The sequence below is a fragment of the Lingula anatina genome, chromosome 5 (genome assembly GCF_051362555.1).
Source record: "Lingula anatina isolate TDL-2025a chromosome 5, LinAna3.0, whole genome shotgun sequence".
NCBI classification, from domain to species: Eukaryota; Metazoa; Brachiopoda; class Lingulata; order Lingulida; family Lingulidae; genus Lingula; species Lingula anatina.
Window position 1 is genome coordinate 70954 of NC_141771.1, and position 21154 is coordinate 92107.

A 21154-nucleotide genomic window follows, 5' to 3' on the forward strand; every position below is an offset into this window, starting at 1 on the left:
CAGCGCAGTCATCGGCGGCCAGGGCACACTCATCTACGTCGGCACACGCTGTGCCGTCGCCGGTGAAGCCAGCCAGGCAGGTTGCAGGTGAAACTGCCCACGGTGTTGGCGCAGGTGGCATTCTCAGCGCAGTCATCGGCGGCCAGGGCACACTCATCTACGTCGGCACACGCTGTGCCGTCGCCGGTGAAGCCAGCCAGGCAGGTGCAGGTGAAACTGCCCACGGTGTTGGCGCAGGTGGCATTCTCAGCGCAGTCATCGGCGGGCCAGGGCACACTCATCTACGTCGGCACACGCTGTGCCGTCGCCGGTGAAGCCAGCCAGGCAGGTGCAGGTGAAACTGCCACGGTGTTGGCGCAGGGTGGCATTCTCAGCGCAGTCATCGGCGGCCAGGGCACACTCATCTACGTCGGCACACGCTGTGCCGTCGCCGGTGAAGCCAGCCAGGCAGGTGCAGGTGAAACTGCCCACGGTGTTGGCGCAGGTGGCATTCTCAGCGCAGTCATCGGCGGCCAGGGCACACTCATCTACGTCGGCACACGCTGTGCCGTCGCCGGTGAAGCCAGCCAGGCAGGTGCAGGTGAAACTGCCCACGGTGTTGGCGCAGGTGGCATTCTCAGCGCAGTCATCGGCGGCCAGGGCACACTCATCTACGTCGGCACACGCTGTGCCGTCGCCGGTGAAGCCAGCCAGGCAGGTGCAGGTGAAACTGCCCACGGTGTTGGCGCAGGTGGCATTCTCAGCGCAGTCATCGGCGGCCAGGGCACACTCATCTACGTCGGCACACGCTGTGCCGTCGCCGGTGAAGCCAGCCAGGCAGGTGCAGGTGAAACTGCCCACGGTGTTGGCGCAGGTGGCATTCTCAGCGCAGTCATCGGCGGCCAGGGCACACTCATCTACGTCGGCACACGCTGTGCCGTCGCCGGTGAAGCCAGCCAGGCAGGTGCAGGTGAAACTGCCCACGGTGTTGGCGCAGGTGGCATTCTCAGCGCAGTCATCGGCGGCCAGGGCACACTCATCTACGTCGGCACACGCTGTGCCGTCGCCGGTGAAGCCAGCCAGGCAGGTGCAGGTGAAACTGCCCACGGTGTTGGCGCAGGTGGCATTCTCAGCGCAGTCATCGGCGGCCAGGGCACACTCATCTACGTCGGCACACGCTGTGCCGTCGCCGGTGAAGCCAGCCAGGCAGGTGCAGGTGAAACTGCCCACGGTGTTGGCGCAGGTGGCATTCTCAGCGCAGTCATCGGCGGCCAGGGCACACTCATCTACGTCGGCACACGCTGTGCCGTCGCCGGTGAAGCCAGCCAGGCAGGTGCAGGTGAAACTGCCCACGGTGTTGGCGCAGGTGGCATTCTCAGCGCAGTCATCGGCGGCCAGGGCACACTCATCTACGTCGGCACACGCTGTGCCGTCGCCGGTGAAGCCAGCCAGGCAGGTGCAGGTGAAACTGCCACGGTGTTGGCGCAGGTGGCATTCTCAGCGCAGTCATCGGCGGCCAGGGCACACTCATCTACGTCGGCACACGCTGTGCCGTCGCCGGTGAAGCCAGCCAGGCAGGTGCAGGTGAAACTGCCCACGGTGTTGGCGCAGGTGGCATTCTCAGCGCAGTCATCGGCGGCCAGGGCACACTCATCTACGTCGGCACACGCTGTGCCGTCGCCGGTGAAGCCAGCCAGGCAGGTGCAGGTGAAACTGCCCACGGTGTTGGCGCAGGTGGCATTCTCAGCGCAGTCATCGGCGGCCAGGGCACACTCATCTACGTCGGCACACGCTGTGCCGTCGCCGGTGAAGCCAGCCAGGCAGGTGCAGGTGAAACTGCCCACGGTGTTGGCGCAGGTGGCATTCTCAGCGCAGTCATCGGCGGCCAGGGCACACTCATCTACGTCGGCACACGCTGTGCCGTCGCCGGTGAAGCCAGCCAGGCAGGTGCAGGTGAAACTGCCCACGGTGTTGGCGCAGGTGGCATTCTCAGCGCAGTCATCGGCGGCCCAGGGCACACTCATCTACGTCGGCACACGCTGTGCCGTCGCCGGTGAAGCCAGCCAGGCAGGTGCAGGTGAAACTGCCCACGGTGTTGGCGCAGGTGGCATTCTCAGCGCAGTCATCGGCGGCCAGGGCACACTCATCTACGTCGGCACACGCTGTGCCGTCGCCGGTGAAGCCAGCCAGGCAGGTGCAGGTGAAACTGCCCACGGTGTTGGCGCAGGTGGCATTCTCAGCGCAGTCATCGGCGGCCAGGGCACACTCATCTACGTCGGCACACGCTGTGCCGTCGCCGGTGAAGCCAGCCAGGCAGGTGCAGGTGAAACTGCCCACGGTGTTGGCGCAGGTGGCATTCTCAGCGCAGTCATCGGCGGCCAGGGCACACTCATCTACGTCGGCACACGCTGTGCCGTCGCCGGTGAAGCAGCAGGCAGGTGCAGGTGAAACTGCCCACGGTGTTGGCGCAGGTGGCATTCTCAGCGCAGTCATCGGCGGCCAGGGCACACTCATCTACGTCGGCACACGCTGTGCCGTCGCCGGTGAAGCCAGCCAGGCAGGTGCAGGTGAAACTGCCCACGGTGTTGGCGCAGGTGGCATTCTCAGCGCAGTCATCGGCGGCCAGGGCACACTCATCTACGTCGGCACACGCTGTGCCGTCGCCGGTGAAGCCAGCCAGGCAGGTGCAGGTGAAACTGCCCACGGTGTTGGCGCAGGTGGCATTCTCAGCGCAGTCATCGGCGGCCAGGGCACACTCATCTACGTCGGCACACGCTGTGCCGTCGCCGGTGAAGCCAGCCAGGCAGGTGCAGGTGAAACTGCCCACGGTGTTGGCGCAGGTGGCATTCTCAGCGCAGTCATCGGCGGCCAGGGCACACTCATCTACGTCGGCACACGCTGTGCCGTCGCCGGTGAAGCCAGCCAGGCAGGTGCAGGTGAAACTGCCCACGGTGTTGGCGCAGGTGGCATTCTCAGCGCAGTCATCGGCGGCCAGGGCACACTCATCTACGTCGGCACACGCTGTGCCGTCGCCGGTGAAGCCAGCCAGGCAGGTGCAGGTGAAACTGCCCACGGTGTTGGCGCAGGTGGCATTCTCAGCGCAGTCATCGGCGGCCAGGGCCACACTCATCTACGTCGGGCACACGGCTGTGCCGTCGCCGGTGAAGCCAGCAGGCAGGTGCAGGTGAAACTGCCCACGGTGTTGGCGCAGGTGGCATTCTCAGCGCAGTCATCGGCGGCCAGGGCACACTCATCTACGTCGGCACACGCTGTGCCGTCGCCGGTGAAGCCAGCCAGGCAGGTGCAGGTGAAACTGCCCACGGTGTTGGCGCAGGTGGCATTCTCAGCGCAGTCATCGGCGGCCAGGGCACACTCATCTACGTCGGCACACGCTGTGCCGTCGCCGGTGAAGCCAGCCAGGCAGGTGCAGGTGAAACTGCCCACGGTGTTGGCGCAGGTGGCATTCTCAGCGCAGTCATCGGCGGCCAGGGCACACTCATCTACGTCGGCACACGCTGTGCCGTCGCCGGTGAAGCCAGCCAGGCAGGTGCAGGTGAAACTGCCCACGGTGTTGGCGCAGGTGGCATTCTCAGCGCAGTCATCGGCGGCCAGGGCACACTCATCTACGTCGGCACACGCTGTGCCGTCGCCGGTGAAGCCAGCCAGGCAGGTGCAGGTGAAACTGCCCACGGTGTTGGCGCAGGTGGCATTCTCAGCGCAGTCATCGGCGGCCAGGGCACACTCATCTACGTCGGCACACGCTGTGCCGTCGCCGGTGAAGCCAGCCAGGCAGGTGCAGGTGAAACTGCCCACGGTGTTGGCGCAGGTGGCATTCTCAGCGCAGTCATCGGCGGCCAGGGCACACTCATCTACGTCGGCACACGCTGTGCCCGTCGCCGGTGAAGCCAGCCAGGCAGGTGCAGGTGAAACTGCCCACGGTGTTGGCGCAGGTGGCATTCTCAGCGCAGTCATCGGCGGCCAGGGCACACTCATCTACGTCGGCACACGCTGTGCCGTCGCCGGTGAAGCCAGCCAGGCAGGTGCAGGTGAAACTGCCCACGGTGTTGGCGCAGGTGGCATTCTCAGCGCAGTCATCGGCGGCCAGGGCACACTCATCTACGTCGGCACACGCTGTGCCGTCGCCGGTGAAGCCAGCCAGGCAGGTGCAGGTGAAACTGCCACGGTGTTGGCGCAGGTGGCATTCTCAGCGCAGTCATCGGCGGCCAGGGCACACTCATCTACGTCGGCACACGCTGTGCCGTCGCCGGTGAAGCCAGCCAGGCAGGTGCAGGTGAAACTGCCCACGGTGTTGGCGCAGGTGGCAATTCTCAGCGCAGTCATCGGCGGCCAGGGCACACTCATCTACGTCGGCACACGCTGTGCCGTCGCCGGTGAAGCCAGCCAGGCAGGTGCAGGTGAAACTGCCCACGGTGTTGGCGCAGGTGGCATTCTCAGCGCAGTCATCGGCGGCCAGGGCACACTCATCTACGTCGGCACACGCTGTGCCGTCGCCGGTGAAGCCAGCCAGGCAGGTGCAGGTGAAACTGCCCACGGTGTTGGCGCAGGTGGCATTCTCAGCGCAGTCATCGGCGGCCAGGGCACACTCATCTACGTCCGGCACACGCTGTGCCGTCGCCGGTGAAGCCAGCCAGGCAGGTGCAGGTGAAACTGCCCACGGTGTTGGCGCAGGTGGCATTCTCAGCGCAGTCATCGGCGGCCAGGGCACACTCATCTACGTCGGCACACGCTGTGCCGTCGCCGGTGAAGCCAGCCAGGCAGGTGCAGGTGAAACTGCCCACGGTGTTGGCGCAGGTGGCATTCTCAGCGCAGTCATCGGCGGCCAGGGCACACTCATCTACGTCGGCACACGCTGTGCCGTCGCCGGTGAAGCCAGCCAGGCAGGTGCAGGTGAAACTGCCCACGGTGTTGGCGCAGGTGGCATTCTCAGCGCAGTCATCGGCGGCCAGGGCACACTCATCTACGTCGGCACACGCTGTGCCGTCGCCGGTGAAGCCAGCCAGGCAGGTGCAGGTGAAACTGCCCACGGTGTTGGCGCAGGTGGCATTCTCAGCGCAGTCATCGGCGGCCAGGGCACACTCATCTACGTCGGCACACGCTGTGCCGTCGCCGGTGAAGCCAGCCAGGCAGGTGCAGGTGAAACTGCCCACGGTGTTGGGCGCAGGTGGCATTCTCAGCGCAGTCATCGGCGGCCAGGGCACACTCATCTACGTCGGCACACGCTGTGCCGTCGCCGGTGAAGCCAGCCAGGCAGGTGCAGGTGAAACTGCCCACGGTGTTGGCGCAGGTGGCATTCTCAGCGCAGTCATCGGCGGCCAGGGCACACTCATCTACGTCGGCACACGCTGTGCCGTCGCCGGTGAAGCCAGCCAGGCAGGTGCAGGTGAAACTGCCCACGGTGTTGGCGCAGGTGGCATTCTCAGCGCAGTCATCGGCGGCCAGGGCACACTCATCTACGTCGGCACACGCTGTGCCGTCGCCGGTGAAGCCAGCCAGGCAGGTGCAGGTGAAACTGCCCACGGTGTTGGCGCAGGTGGCATTCTCAGCGCAGTCATCGGCGGCCAGGGCACACTCATCTACGTCGGCACACGCTGTGCCGTCGCCGGTGAAGCCAGCCAGGCAGGTGCAGGTGAAACTGCCCACGGTGTTGGCGCAGGTGGCATTCTCAGCGCAGTCATCGGCGGCCAGGGCACACTCATCTACGTCGGCACACGCTGTGCCGTCGCCGGTGAAGCCAGCCAGGCAGGTGCAGGTGAAACTGCCCACGGTGTTGGCGCAGGTGGCATTCTCAGCGCAGTCATCGGCGGCCAGGGCACACTCATCTACGTCGGCACACGCTGTGCCGTCGCCGGTGAAGCCAGCCAGGCAGGTGCAGGTGAAACTGCCCACGGTGTTGGCGCAGGTGGCATTCTCAGCGCAGTCATCGGCGGCCAGGGCACACTCATCTACGTCGGCACACGCTGTGCCGTCGCCGGTGAAGCCAGCCAGGCAGGTGCAGGTGAAACTGCCCACGGTGTTGGCGCAGGTGGCATTCTCAGCGCAGTCATCGGCGGCCAGGGCACACTCATCTACGTCGGCACACGCTGTGCCGTCGCCGGTGAAGCCAGCCAGGCAGGTGCAGGTGAAACTGCCCACGGTGTTGGCGCAGGTGGCATTCTCAGCGCAGTCATCGGCGGCCAGGGCACACTCATCTACGTCGGCACACGCTGTGCCGTCGCCGGTGAAGCCAGCCAGGCAGGTGCAGGTGAAACTGCCCACGGTGTTGGCGCAGGTGGCATTCTCAGCGCAGTCATCGGCGGCCAGGGCACACTCATCTACGTCGGCACACGCTGTGCCGTCGCCGGTGAAGCCAGCCAGGCAGGTGCAGGTGAAACTGCCCACGGTGTTGGCGCAGGTGGCATTCTCAGCGCAGTCATCGGCGGCCAGGGCACACTCATCTACGTCGGCACACGCTGTGCCGTCGCCGGTGAAGCCAGCCAGGCAGGTGCAGGTGAAACTGCCCACGGTGTTGGCGCAGGTGGCATTCTCAGCGCAGTCATCGGCGGCCAGGGCACACTCATCTACGTCGGCACACGCTGTGCCGTCGCCGGTGAAGCCAGCCAGGCAGGTGCAGGTGAAACTGCCCACGGTGTTGGCGCAGGTGGCATTCTCAGCGCAGTCATCGGCGGCCAGGGCACACTCATCTACGTCGGCACACGCTGTGCCGTCGCCGGTGAAGCCAGCCAGGCAGGTGCAGGTGAAACTGCCCACGGTGTTGGCGCAGGTGGCATTCTCAGCGCAGTCATCGGCGGCCAGGGCACACTCATCTACGTCGGCACACGCTGTGCCGTCGCCGGTGAAGCCAGCCAGGCAGGTGCAGGTGAAACTGCCCACGGTGTTGGCGCAGGTGGCATTCTCAGCGCAGTCATCGGCGGCCAGGGCACACTCATCTACGTCGGCACACGCTGTGCCGTCGCCGGTGAAGCCAGCCAGGCAGGTGCAGGTGAAACTGCCCACGGTGTTGGCGCAGGTGGCATTCTCAGCGCAGTCATCGGCGGCCAGGGCACACTCATCTACGTCGGCACACGCTGTGCCGTCGCCGGTGAAGCCAGCCAGGCAGGTGCAGGTGAAACTGCCCACGGTGTTGGCGCAGGTGGCATTCTCAGCGCAGTCATCGGCGGCCAGGGCACACTCATCTACGTCGGCACACGCTGTGCCGTCGCCGGTGAAGCCAGCCAGGCAGGTGCAGGTGAAACTGCCCACGGTGTTGGCGCAGGTGGCATTCTCAGCGCAGTCATCGGCGGCCAGGGCACACTCATCTACGTCGGCACACGCTGTGCCGTCGCCGGTGAAGCCAGCCAGGCAGGTGCAGGTGAAACTGCCCACGGTGTTGGCGCAGGTGGCATTCTCAGCGCAGTCATCGGCGGCCAGGGCACACTCATCTACGTCGGCACACGCTGTGCCGTCGCCGGTGAAGCCAGCCAGGCAGGTGCAGGTGAAACTGCCCACGGTGTTGGCGCAGGTGGCATTCTCAGCGCAGTCATCGGCGGCCAGGGCACACTCATCTACGTCGGCACACGCTGTGCCGTCGCCGGTGAAGCCAGCCAGGCAGGTGCAGGTGAAACTGCCCACGGTGTTGGCGCAGGTGGCATTCTCAGCGCAGTCATCGGCGGCCAGGGCACACTCATCTACGTCGGCACACGCTGTGCCGTCGCCGGTGAAGCCAGCCAGGCAGGTGCAGGTGAAACTGCCCACGGTGTTGGCGCAGGTGGCATTCTCAGCGCAGTCATCGGCGGCCAGGGCACACTCATCTACGTCGGCACACGCTGTGCCGTCGCCGGTGAAGCCAGCCAGGCAGGTGCAGGTGAAACTGCCCACGGTGTTGGCGCAGGTGGCATTCTCAGCGCAGTCATCGGCGGCCAGGGCACACTCATCTACGTCGGCACACGCTGTGCCGTCGCCGGTGAAGCCAGCCAGGCAGGTGCAGGTGAAACTGCCCACGGTGTTGGCGCAGGTGGCATTCTCAGCGCAGTCATCGGCGGCCAGGGCACACTCATCTACGTCGGCACACGCTGTGCCGTCGCCGGTGAAGCCAGCCAGGCAGGTGCAGGTGAAACTGCCCACGGTGTTGGCGCAGGTGGCATTCTCAGCGCAGTCATCGGCGGCCAGGGCACACTCATCTACGTCGGCACACGCTGTGCCGTCGCCGGTGAAGCCAGCCAGGCAGGTGCAGGTGAAACTGCCCACGGTGTTGGCGCAGGTGGCATTCTCAGCGCAGTCATCGGCGGCCAGGGCACACTCATCTACGTCGGCACACGCTGTGCCGTCGCCGGTGAAGCCAGCCAGGCAGGTGCAGGTGAAACTGCCCACGGTGTTGGCGCAGGTGGCATTCTCAGCGCAGTCATCGGCGGCCAGGGCACACTCATCTACGTCGGCACACGCTGTGCCGTCGCCGGTGAAGCCAGCCAGGCAGGTGCAGGTGAAACTGCCCACGGTGTTGGCGCAGGTGGCATTCTCAGCGCAGTCATCGGCGGCCAGGGCACACTCATCTACGTCGGCACACGCTGTGCCGTCGCCGGTGAAGCCAGCCAGGCAGGTGCAGGTGAAACTGCCCACGGTGTTGGCGCAGGTGGCATTCTCAGCGCAGTCATCGGCGGCCAGGGCACACTCATCTACGTCGGCACACGCTGTGCCGTCGCCGGTGAAGCCAGCCAGGCAGGTGCAGGTGAAACTGCCCACGGTGTTGGCGCAGGTGGCATTCTCAGCGCAGTCATCGGCGGCCAGGGCACACTCATCTACGTCGGCACACGCTGTGCCGTCGCCGGTGAAGCCAGCCAGGCAGGTGCAGGTGAAACTGCCCACGGTGTTGGCGCAGGTGGCATTCTCAGCGCAGTCATCGGCGGCCAGGGCACACTCATCTACGTCGGCACACGCTGTGCCGTCGCCGGTGAAGCCAGCCAGGCAGGTGCAGGTGAAACTGCCCACGGTGTTGGCGCAGGTGGCATTCTCAGCGCAGTCATCGGCGGCCAGGGCACACTCATCTACGTCGGCACACGCTGTGCCGTCGCCGGTGAAGCCAGCCAGGCAGGTGCAGGTGAAACTGCCCACGGTGTTGGCGCAGGTGGCATTCTCAGCGCAGTCATCGGCGGCCAGGGCACACTCATCTACGTCGGCACACGCTGTGCCGTCGCCGGTGAAGCCAGCCAGGCAGGTGCAGGTGAAACTGCCCACGGTGTTGGCGCAGGTGGCATTCTCAGCGCAGTCATCGGCGGCCAGGGCACACTCATCTACGTCGGCACACGCTGTGCCGTCGCCGGTGAAGCCAGCCAGGCAGGTGCAGGTGAAACTGCCCACGGTGTTGGCGCAGGTGGCATTCTCAGCGCAGTCATCGGCGGCCAGGGCACACTCATCTACGTCGGCACACGCTGTGCCGTCGCCGGTGAAGCCAGCCAGGCAGGTGCAGGTGAAACTGCCCACGGTGTTGGCGCAGGTGGCATTCTCAGCGCAGTCATCGGCGGCCAGGGCACACTCATCTACGTCGGCACACGCTGTGCCGTCGCCGGTGAAGCCAGCCAGGCAGGTGCAGGTGAAACTGCCCACGGTGTTGGCGCAGGTGGCATTCTCAGCGCAGTCATCGGCGGCCAGGGCACACTCATCTACGTCGGCACACGCTGTGCCGTCGCCGGTGAAGCCAGCCAGGCAGGTGCAGGTGAAACTGCCCACGGTGTTGGCGCAGGTGGCATTCTCAGCGCAGTCATCGGCGGCCAGGGCACACTCATCTACGTCGGCACACGCTGTGCCGTCGCCGGTGAAGCCAGCCAGGCAGGTGCAGGTGAAACTGCCCACGGTGTTGGCGCAGGTGGCATTCTCAGCGCAGTCATCGGCGGCCAGGGCACACTCATCTACGTCGGCACACGCTGTGCCGTCGCCGGTGAAGCCAGCCAGGCAGGTGCAGGTGAAACTGCCCACGGTGTTGGCGCAGGTGGCATTCTCAGCGCAGTCATCGGCGGCCAGGGCACACTCATCTACGTCGGCACACGCTGTGCCGTCGCCGGTGAAGCCAGCCAGGCAGGTGCAGGTGAAACTGCCCACGGTGTTGGCGCAGGTGGCATTCTCAGCGCAGTCATCGGCGGCCAGGGCACACTCATCTACGTCGGCACACGCTGTGCCGTCGCCGGTGAAGCCAGCCAGGCAGGTGCAGGTGAAACTGCCCACGGTGTTGGCGCAGGTGGCATTCTCAGCGCAGTCATCGGCGGCCAGGGCACACTCATCTACGTCGGCACACGCTGTGCCGTCGCCGGTGAAGCCAGCCAGGCAGGTGCAGGTGAAACTGCCCACGGTGTTGGCGCAGGTGGCATTCTCAGCGCAGTCATCGGCGGCCAGGGCACACTCATCTACGTCGGCACACGCTGTGCCGTCGCCGGTGAAGCCAGCCAGGCAGGTGCAGGTGAAACTGCCCACGGTGTTGGCGCAGGTGGCATTCTCAGCGCAGTCATCGGCGGCCAGGGCACACTCATCTACGTCGGCACACGCTGTGCCGTCGCCGGTGAAGCCAGCCAGGCAGGTGCAGGTGAAACTGCCCACGGTGTTGGCGCAGGTGGCATTCTCAGCGCAGTCATCGGCGGCCAGGGCACACTCATCTACGTCGGCACACGCTGTGCCGTCGCCGGTGAAGCCAGCCAGGCAGGTGCAGGTGAAACTGCCCACGGTGTTGGCGCAGGTGGCATTCTCAGCGCAGTCATCGGCGGCCAGGGCACACTCATCTACGTCGGCACACGCTGTGCCGTCGCCGGTGAAGCCAGCCAGGCAGGTGCAGGTGAAACTGCCCACGGTGTTGGCGCAGGTGGCATTCTCAGCGCAGTCATCGGCGGCCAGGGCACACTCATCTACGTCGGCACACGCTGTGCCGTCGCCGGTGAAGCCAGCCAGGCAGGTGCAGGTGAAACTGCCCACGGTGTTGGCGCAGGTGGCATTCTCAGCGCAGTCATCGGCGGCCAGGGCACACTCATCTACGTCGGCACACGCTGTGCCGTCGCCGGTGAAGCCAGCCAGGCAGGTGCAGGTGAAACTGCCCACGGTGTTGGCGCAGGTGGCATTCTCAGCGCAGTCATCGGCGGCCAGGGCACACTCATCTACGTCGGCACACGCTGTGCCGTCGCCGGTGAAGCCAGCCAGGCAGGTGCAGGTGAAACTGCCCACGGTGTTGGCGCAGGTGGCATTCTCAGCGCAGTCATCGGCGGCCAGGGCACACTCATCTACGTCGGCACACGCTGTGCCGTCGCCGGTGAAGCCAGCCAGGCAGGTGCAGGTGAAACTGCCCACGGTGTTGGCGCAGGTGGCATTCTCAGCGCAGTCATCGGCGGCCAGGGCACACTCATCTACGTCGGCACACGCTGTGCCGTCGCCGGTGAAGCCAGCCAGGCAGGTGCAGGTGAAACTGCCCACGGTGTTGGCGCAGGTGGCATTCTCAGCGCAGTCATCGGCGGCCAGGGCACACTCATCTACGTCGGCACACGCTGTGCCGTCGCCGGTGAAGCCAGCCAGGCAGGTGCAGGTGAAACTGCCCACGGTGTTGGCGCAGGTGGCATTCTCAGCGCAGTCATCGGCGGCCAGGGCACACTCATCTACGTCGGCACACGCTGTGCCGTCGCCGGTGAAGCCAGCCAGGCAGGTGCAGGTGAAACTGCCCACGGTGTTGGCGCAGGTGGCATTCTCAGCGCAGTCATCGGCGGCCAGGGCACACTCATCTACGTCGGCACACGCTGTGCCGTCGCCGGTGAAGCCAGCCAGGCAGGTGCAGGTGAAACTGCCCACGGTGTTGGCGCAGGTGGCATTCTCAGCGCAGTCATCGGCGGCCAGGGCACACTCATCTACGTCGGCACACGCTGTGCCGTCGCCGGTGAAGCCAGCCAGGCAGGTGCAGGTGAAACTGCCCACGGTGTTGGCGCAGGTGGCATTCTCAGCGCAGTCATCGGCGGCCAGGGCACACTCATCTACGTCGGCACACGCTGTGCCGTCGCCGGTGAAGCCAGCCAGGCAGGTGCAGGTGAAACTGCCCACGGTGTTGGCGCAGGTGGCATTCTCAGCGCAGTCATCGGCGGCCAGGGCACACTCATCTACGTCGGCACACGCTGTGCCGTCGCCGGTGAAGCCAGCCAGGCAGGTGCAGGTGAAACTGCCCACGGTGTTGGCGCAGGTGGCATTCTCAGCGCAGTCATCGGCGGCCAGGGCACACTCATCTACGTCGGCACACGCTGTGCCGTCGCCGGTGAAGCCAGCCAGGCAGGTGCAGGTGAAACTGCCCACGGTGTTGGCGCAGGTGGCATTCTCAGCGCAGTCATCGGCGGCCAGGGCACACTCATCTACGTCGGCACACGCTGTGCCGTCGCCGGTGAAGCCAGCCAGGCAGGTGCAGGTGAAACTGCCCACGGTGTTGGCGCAGGTGGCATTCTCAGCGCAGTCATCGGCGGCCAGGGCACACTCATCTACGTCGGCACACGCTGTGCCGTCGCCGGTGAAGCCAGCCAGGCAGGTGCAGGTGAAACTGCCCACGGTGTTGGCGCAGGTGGCATTCTCAGCGCAGTCATCGGCGGCCAGGGCACACTCATCTACGTCGGCACACGCTGTGCCGTCGCCGGTGAAGCCAGCCAGGCAGGTGCAGGTGAAACTGCCCACGGTGTTGGCGCAGGTGGCATTCTCAGCGCAGTCATCGGCGGCCAGGGCACACTCATCTACGTCGGCACACGCTGTGCCGTCGCCGGTGAAGCCAGCCAGGCAGGTGCAGGTGAAACTGCCCACGGTGTTGGCGCAGGTGGCATTCTCAGCGCAGTCATCGGCGGCCAGGGCACACTCATCTACGTCGGCACACGCTGTGCCGTCGCCGGTGAAGCCAGCCAGGCAGGTGCAGGTGAAACTGCCCACGGTGTTGGCGCAGGTGGCATTCTCAGCGCAGTCATCGGCGGCCAGGGCACACTCATCTACGTCGGCACACGCTGTGCCGTCGCCGGTGAAGCCAGCCAGGCAGGTGCAGGTGAAACTGCCCACGGTGTTGGCGCAGGTGGCATTCTCAGCGCAGTCATCGGCGGCCAGGGCACACTCATCTACGTCGGCACACGCTGTGCCGTCGCCGGTGAAGCCAGCCAGGCAGGTGCAGGTGAAACTGCCCACGGTGTTGGCGCAGGTGGCATTCTCAGCGCAGTCATCGGCGGCCAGGGCACACTCATCTACGTCGGCACACGCTGTGCCGTCGCCGGTGAAGCCAGCCAGGCAGGTGCAGGTGAAACTGCCCACGGTGTTGGCGCAGGTGGCATTCTCAGCGCAGTCATCGGCGGCCAGGGCACACTCATCTACGTCGGCACACGCTGTGCCGTCGCCGGTGAAGCCAGCCAGGCAGGTGCAGGTGAAACTGCCCACGGTGTTGGCGCAGGTGGCATTCTCAGCGCAGTCATCGGCGGCCAGGGCACACTCATCTACGTCGGCACACGCTGTGCCGTCGCCGGTGAAGCCAGCCAGGCAGGTGCAGGTGAAACTGCCCACGGTGTTGGCGCAGGTGGCATTCTCAGCGCAGTCATCGGCGGCCAGGGCACACTCATCTACGTCGGCACACGCTGTGCCGTCGCCGGTGAAGCCAGCCAGGCAGGTGCAGGTGAAACTGCCCACGGTGTTGGCGCAGGTGGCATTCTCAGCGCAGTCATCGGCGGCCAGGGCACACTCATCTACGTCGGCACACGCTGTGCCGTCGCCGGTGAAGCCAGCCAGGCAGGTGCAGGTGAAACTGCCCACGGTGTTGGCGCAGGTGGCATTCTCAGCGCAGTCATCGGCGGCCAGGGCACACTCATCTACGTCGGCACACGCTGTGCCGTCGCCGGTGAAGCCAGCCAGGCAGGTGCAGGTGAAACTGCCCACGGTGTTGGCGCAGGTGGCATTCTCAGCGCAGTCATCGGCGGCCAGGGCACACTCATCTACGTCGGCACACGCTGTGCCGTCGCCGGTGAAGCCAGCCAGGCAGGTGCAGGTGAAACTGCCCACGGTGTTGGCGCAGGTGGCATTCTCAGCGCAGTCATCGGCGGCCAGGGCACACTCATCTACGTCGGCACACGCTGTGCCGTCGCCGGTGAAGCCAGCCAGGCAGGTGCAGGTGAAACTGCCCACGGTGTTGGCGCAGGTGGCATTCTCAGCGCAGTCATCGGCGGCCAGGGCACACTCATCTACGTCGGCACACGCTGTGCCGTCGCCGGTGAAGCCAGCCAGGCAGGTGCAGGTGAAACTGCCCACGGTGTTGGCGCAGGTGGCATTCTCAGCGCAGTCATCGGCGGCCAGGGCACACTCATCTACGTCGGCACACGCTGTGCCGTCGCCGGTGAAGCCAGCCAGGCAGGTGCAGGTGAAACTGCCCACGGTGTTGGCGCAGGTGGCATTCTCAGCGCAGTCATCGGCGGCCAGGGCACACTCATCTACGTCGGCACACGCTGTGCCGTCGCCGGTGAAGCCAGCCAGGCAGGTGCAGGTGAAACTGCCCACGGTGTTGGCGCAGGTGGCATTCTCAGCGCAGTCATCGGCGGCCAGGGCACACTCATCTACGTCGGCACACGCTGTGCCGTCGCCGGTGAAGCCAGCCAGGCAGGTGCAGGTGAAACTGCCCACGGTGTTGGCGCAGGTGGCATTCTCAGCGCAGTCATCGGCGGCCAGGGCACACTCATCTACGTCGGCACACGCTGTGCCGTCGCCGGTGAAGCCAGCCAGGCAGGTGCAGGTGAAACTGCCCACGGTGTTGGCGCAGGTGGCATTCTCAGCGCAGTCATCGGCGGCCAGGGCACACTCATCTACGTCGGCACACGCTGTGCCGTCGCCGGTGAAGCCAGCCAGGCAGGTGCAGGTGAAACTGCCCACGGTGTTGGCGCAGGTGGCATTCTCAGCGCAGTCATCGGCGGCCAGGGCACACTCATCTACGTCGGCACACGCTGTGCCGTCGCCGGTGAAGCCAGCCAGGCAGGTGCAGGTGAAACTGCCCACGGTGTTGGCGCAGGTGGCATTCTCAGCGCAGTCATCGGCGGCCAGGGCACACTCATCTACGTCGGCACACGCTGTGCCGTCGCCGGTGAAGCCAGCCAGGCAGGTGCAGGTGAAACTGCCCACGGTGTTGGCGCAGGTGGCATTCTCAGCGCAGTCATCGGCGGCCAGGGCACACTCATCTACGTCGGCACACGCTGTGCCGTCGCCGGTGAAGCCAGCCAGGCAGGTGCAGGTGAAACTGCCCACGGTGTTGGCGCAGGTGGCATTCTCAGCGCAGTCATCGGCGGCCAGGGCACACTCATCTACGTCGGCACACGCTGTGCCGTCGCCGGTGAAGCCAGCCAGGCAGGTGCAGGTGAAACTGCCCACGGTGTTGGCGCAGGTGGCATTCTCAGCGCAGTCATCGGCGGCCAGGGCACACTCATCTACGTCGGCACACGCTGTGCCGTCGCCGGTGAAGCCAGCCAGGCAGGTGCAGGTGAAACTGCCCACGGTGTTGGCGCAGGTGGCATTCTCAGCGCAGTCATCGGCGGCCAGGGCACACTCATCTACGTCGGCACACGCTGTGCCGTCGCCGGTGAAGCCAGCCAGGCAGGTGCAGGTGAAACTGCCCACGGTGTTGGCGCAGGTGGCATTCTCAGCGCAGTCATCGGCGGCCAGGGCACACTCATCTACGTCGGCACACGCTGTGCCGTCGCCGGTGAAGCCAGCCAGGCAGGTGCAGGTGAAACTGCCCACGGTGTTGGCGCAGGTGGCATTCTCAGCGCAGTCATCGGCGGCCAGGGCACACTCATCTACGTCGGCACACGCTGTGCCGTCGCCGGTGAAGCCAGCCAGGCAGGTGCAGGTGAAACTGCCCACGGTGTTGGCGCAGGTGGCATTCTCAGCGCAGTCATCGGCGGCCAGGGCACACTCATCTACGTCGGCACACGCTGTGCCGTCGCCGGTGAAGCCAGCCAGGCAGGTGCAGGTGAAACTGCCCACGGTGTTGGCGCAGGTGGCATTCCCAGCGCAGTCATCGGCGGCCAGGGCACACTCATCTACGTCGGCACACGCTGTGCCGTCGCCGGTGAAGCCAGGTATGCAAACACAATGGTATCCAAAACAGTCTGGTTTGCATGTCGCGTTTGGACTGCAATTATTATTACATGGATCGTCGACCTAAAATGACAGAAATCCTCATACCAATTTGATTGTAATCTGAGCCGTCTGCTTGCAGTACCAGGTAAAGCGGTGTTCACTCAAACCTTTACCAAAGTAAAGCTGTTCTACCTGGCTTCTAAGAACTCTCTAGCTTTAAGCCGCTATTTTGGCAGTCGTGTGTGATGGAGTGCATAACAGCTTTTCTTCATCAGCCATCTTGTTTTGTTTGTTTGTTTTTGTGTAATGATGTCCTGTGTAAGAAGCGTTTCCGGAAGAGAAAATGTTAAACCAATGTCTAACATTACTAAAAGTGACTGCTATATTTTTTATCAAATGTGTTGTTCGGAACGTTGCAATATAACTACACTGTTTAGGATTTTAGACAAGCTGATATACCACTCTGCATTTGTAAAGATATCTTGGCGGGTTAAGCAAGTGACTGCTATATTTGTATCAAATGTTGTTCGGAACGTATTTTTGTGATTTTCATATCACGTTTGTTTTCCTGTGTGTAGATACCGTGTAAATGCACTGTTTTACATATGGCTGATATACCACTTCACAATTGTGAAGATATCTTGGCGAGTTAAGCAATGGACAATAGGTTATTTTTTAATAAAAGTCACTGGGTTTTGTTCGATATATCAATGTCATTTGGCATACGACATATTCTCAACGCGAGATTTGAAAGAAGGGATTTCAGCGTCCTCTTTTTATAATTATCATTATAATAATCTCAAGTCGTAAATCCAGATGTTCAGTAGTCTTTACATTAAAAAATTACTTAGGAACACAATAACCGAGATATGTCAAATATATATATATATATATATATATATATATATATATATATATATATATATAATAAAGATTAAGATTCTAAATCAAAAAGGCTAATTCTCACATAAAACCAATTACAATCGAGATTGAACAGTTTCCTAAAAAAAAGATATGTTGTTTACGTAAAATTATCAGCTGATTCAATTCATCAAATTCCAAATGGTGTCATATTCCGTTCCATTGGGCCAGCTGTCTTAATGGAGATATATCCCCATAAGTTTTAGAGGTTTCACTGACAACTGATCTGCTGATCACTAGTGTCTGGTAGAAACATAGTGATATCCGTCAGGTCTCCACTGCACACACTCAGCATGGAGATTGATTGTCTATGATAACATATCCATTGCATAAAAAACATATCTGTGATATATAAACTTAATGAAATGAACTTCATGTATAAAATATGTGTATATATAAGGGAATGGACTACCTGTACTTCACACAGTACGTTGCCAATCTTGTCGCAACGTTTATCTCTCCATCCGGGCTCTTGTTGTTTGTTCTTTTTGATAACAATGGCGCCGCACTCTCGCCCCGGTAGGTTGCGTGGTGTACCGCCTCCAAAGCCGTCCCAGTTTTGATAACACATGGCATTCCCGTCTATCCACTCCCAGTCGGTCCTGTTTTGTCTACTCAGCCCTATCCATGTGATGGAAAGTTTGTCTCTGCAAAAGCAATGAGTTTTAATATTTCAGTTGCCTTTATTAACATTAGAGTTCTAGACAATAAAGTTGCACATTTCGCCAGGAATATCTTATCGTAAGTCACTCCATGAGTTGGCCAGTCCATGCAGGCTATTAAAATGGTGGCCATGCCAGGCAGGTTATTAAAATGAGGTGCTCAGTTCAGGTAGGTTATTAAAATGAGGTGGTCAGTCCAGGTAGGTTATTAAAATGAGGTGGTCAGTCCAGGCAGACTATTAAAATGGTGGCCATTCCAGGTAGACTATTAAAATGGTGGCCATTCCAGGCAGACTATTAAAATGGTGGCAATTCCAGGCAGACTATTAAAATGGTGGCCATTCCAGGCAGGTTATTAAAATGAGGTGGTCAGTCCAGGTAGGTTATTAAAATGAGGTGGTCAGTCCAGACAGGTTATTAAAGTGAGGTGGTCAGTTCAGGTAGGTTATTTAAATGAGGTGGTCAATCCAGGTAGGTTATTAAAATGAGGTGGTCAGTTCAGGCAGGTTATTAAAATGAGGTGGTCAGTCCAGGCAGGTTATTTAAATGAGGTGGTCAGTCCAGGTAGGTTATTTAAATGAGGTGGTCAGTCCAGGTAGGTTATTTAAATGAGGTGGTCAGTCCAGGCAGGCTATTACCTGGTGGACGGTCTTAAGGTCGGTTGCTTAACGTCAGTTCCAGGATTTGACTCCAACATAGCCCTGATTCTTCTTTTACTGGATGACTAAAACATTTACTTTTTGGTGTCTGAAACAGTTTCTCACACAGGCATGAACACATACGAAAGTGATGAAAACCTTACAAAATCCTCAGACAGCTAAGGAAGAAATAATATGATTAACAATACATTCAAAATGAATGGATAAAAACGAATGTTTGTTGGACTAACCATGAGTAGTCAGCAGATGTGGACGTGTGGCCATATATGTTCTTTCGCCATAGTTTCAAACACAACGAAGTTAGTTTGTCATTTTAAAGTAATTATAATAATAAATCCTGTGGACAAAGCTGTAATAGGGTAGGGGTCATATTACCATGCGCCAAACATAGCGAAAACTTCTCAACACTTTGGAAGTCCATAGAAGCTCTGCCGGACATTTCCGTTTTTTTTTTCTTTTTTGACTTCTGATTTGTTTTACACTAGACATCCCGGGACAATGTCGTAACGTGGCAACATTTGTTATAAGATATGTAAAACTAAAAACTACTAACTTTCCTTTGATCAAGCTCTGGGCCACGTCTTGCTCGTTCTGGTTATGTATGGAGGCCAGTCTGGCAGTGACCACCTGCTGGCTACAGAACCTGGCAGCGGCAGGATAATCCCACATCTCGCCGTTATTACCCTTGAAGAATTGGAGGCATTTGGACCCATCCGTGCTCTTAAACCAATTCTCAGTGCCCGGCGGTCCCCCTTTGCACGCTGAAGTGAAGTAAGACGGCGGTTTCTTGACAATGCTCGCACACACACAAATATACAGCGGAAGTCGTAATTAAGTTTCCGTTGTATTTTGGTTTGATAACGTTTGAAATGTTTTAATCCCTATTTTGTGAATAAAAGGGGGTGTGTAAACAATGGACAGCCATGTCAATCCCTTCAAAATTCAAACGGAAAAACACAATGGCTTGGAGGCAATACCACAATAGCTTAGACGAGTGAACCCACGACGCCGTGTCCGGAATCGCGCAAAATTTAGCTATGAATCAAATTTAGGAACATGCTTGAAATACGGACACCGTTGAATACTTTTAGGTTGAATAACGCATTAATATTACCTTCCAGAATCGAGGTCAAAATAGTTACGTGTAAATCGCTTTGAAGATCTTAATCCAATGCTGACAACAACAACCAGTGTCAATCATTTAATGTTCACTCGTCGCCCAAATAGAAGAAAGCTCCTCAGACGTATTGTCACTTGAAAACGAAAACATACCAGAACACTAGCAAGCGGTTTTAATCTCATATTTTATCTTAGTTGCACCTTACGATAATCACAAATGTGACTGAGCTATAAAGGTTTACCTTTCGGTTTGGGTTTCTTCTTATTTACTACGACATGTTCTTGGTCCTCTGGAAGTTTCGCTTCTTTTTCTTCTTCTTTGGCTGCAAGAAGAATCGTCATTATTAGGTTGAAATCGTCATTATTTAGCTTTCAACGAATTATCAGAAGCGTATGTGAATTGAATAGCAGTGTGTTTGGACTGGGCAGTACAAAGTGGACGGAGGATGGGGTTACCCACCCATAGATACAAATATACAGAGACAGTCCATTAGTCTCCGTTTTTAGTAGTTGCATTTCTAGTGACGTGGTGTTACGATGCACGTTTTGAGTTGCTAAAGAGAAAAAATAAAAAAATAAAAAGAATCAACCCATATCGTACGCCTACATGTGCATGTATGAGTAATGTGGTTGAGAAAAGTGCCCCCAAGTCCCCCCCCCCGTACCTCAACCAAATTATATATGCACTTGTACACGTATGCCCAATGTGGTAAAGTGTACCCCCAAGTACCCCCCAGTGTCCCCCCTGTACCTCAACCAAATTATATATGTACTTGTACACGTATGCCCAATGTGGTAAAGTGTACCCCCCAAGTACCCCCCAGTGTCCCCCCCGTACCTCAACTAAATTATATATGTACTTGTACACGTATGCCCAATGTAGTAAGTTGCATTTCAAGTGACGTGGTGTTATGATGCACGTTTTTTGAGTTGCTAAAGAGAAAAAAATAAAAAGAACAGTATACAAATAAAATATAGGATATAAACACTTTCATATCCGCTAGTTATAATGGGTCAGCCTGACTCCATTTTGTCCTGAGCGTACATGTAAGACGTATATGGTTGAGAAAAAAATTGCCCCCCTCCCAATACCCCGGTACCCAACCCATATCCTACGCCTATATGTACCTAATGAAAATCACAAATGTGACTGAGCTATAAAGGTTTACCTTTCGGTTTGGGTTTATTCTTATTTACTACGACATGTTCTTGGTCCTCTGGAAGTTTCGCTTCTTTTTCTTCTTCTTTGGCTGCAAGAAGAATCGTCATTATTAGGTTGAAATCGTCATTATTTAGTTTTCAGTGAATTATCAAAAGCGTATGTGAACTGAATAGCAGTGTGTTTGGACTGGGCAGTACACAGTGGACGGAGGATGGGGTTACCCACCCATAGATACAAACATACAGAGACAGTCCATTAGTCTCCGTTTTTAGTAGTTGCATTTCTAGTGACGTGGTGTTATGATGCACGTTTTTTGAGTTGCTAAAGAGAAAAAAATAAAAAGAACAGTATACAAATAAAATACAGGATATAAACACTTTCATATCCGCTAGTTATAATGGGTCAGCTTGACTCCATTTTGTCCTGAGCGTACATGTAAGACGTATATGGTTGAGAAAAAAATTGCCCCCCTCCCAATACCCCGGTACCCAACCCATACCCTACGCCTAGATGTGCACGCATGAGTAATGTGGTTGAGAAAAGTACCCCCCTCCCCAGTGTCC

The 21154-nt window shown here is 59.5% G+C and overlaps 1 protein-coding gene across 1 annotated transcript in view; it reads right to left on the minus strand.

The window, feature by feature from the left end:
* Nucleotides 1-20698, minus strand: part of LOC147761418 (uncharacterized) — a 66177-nt gene extending 45479 nt beyond the window's left edge. The window contains exons 1-4 of the mRNA XM_087013143.1: nt 20599-20698; nt 19672-19752; nt 18864-19071; nt 17413-17636 (exon numbers count right to left, since the gene is read on the minus strand). Of these exons, the coding sequence (XP_086869269.1) occupies nt 17413-17636; nt 18864-19071; nt 19672-19752; nt 20599-20698 (613 nt within the window). The remainder of the gene's footprint in view (nt 1-17412; nt 17637-18863; nt 19072-19671; nt 19753-20598) is intronic.
* Nucleotides 20699-21154: the final 456 nt, after the last annotated feature.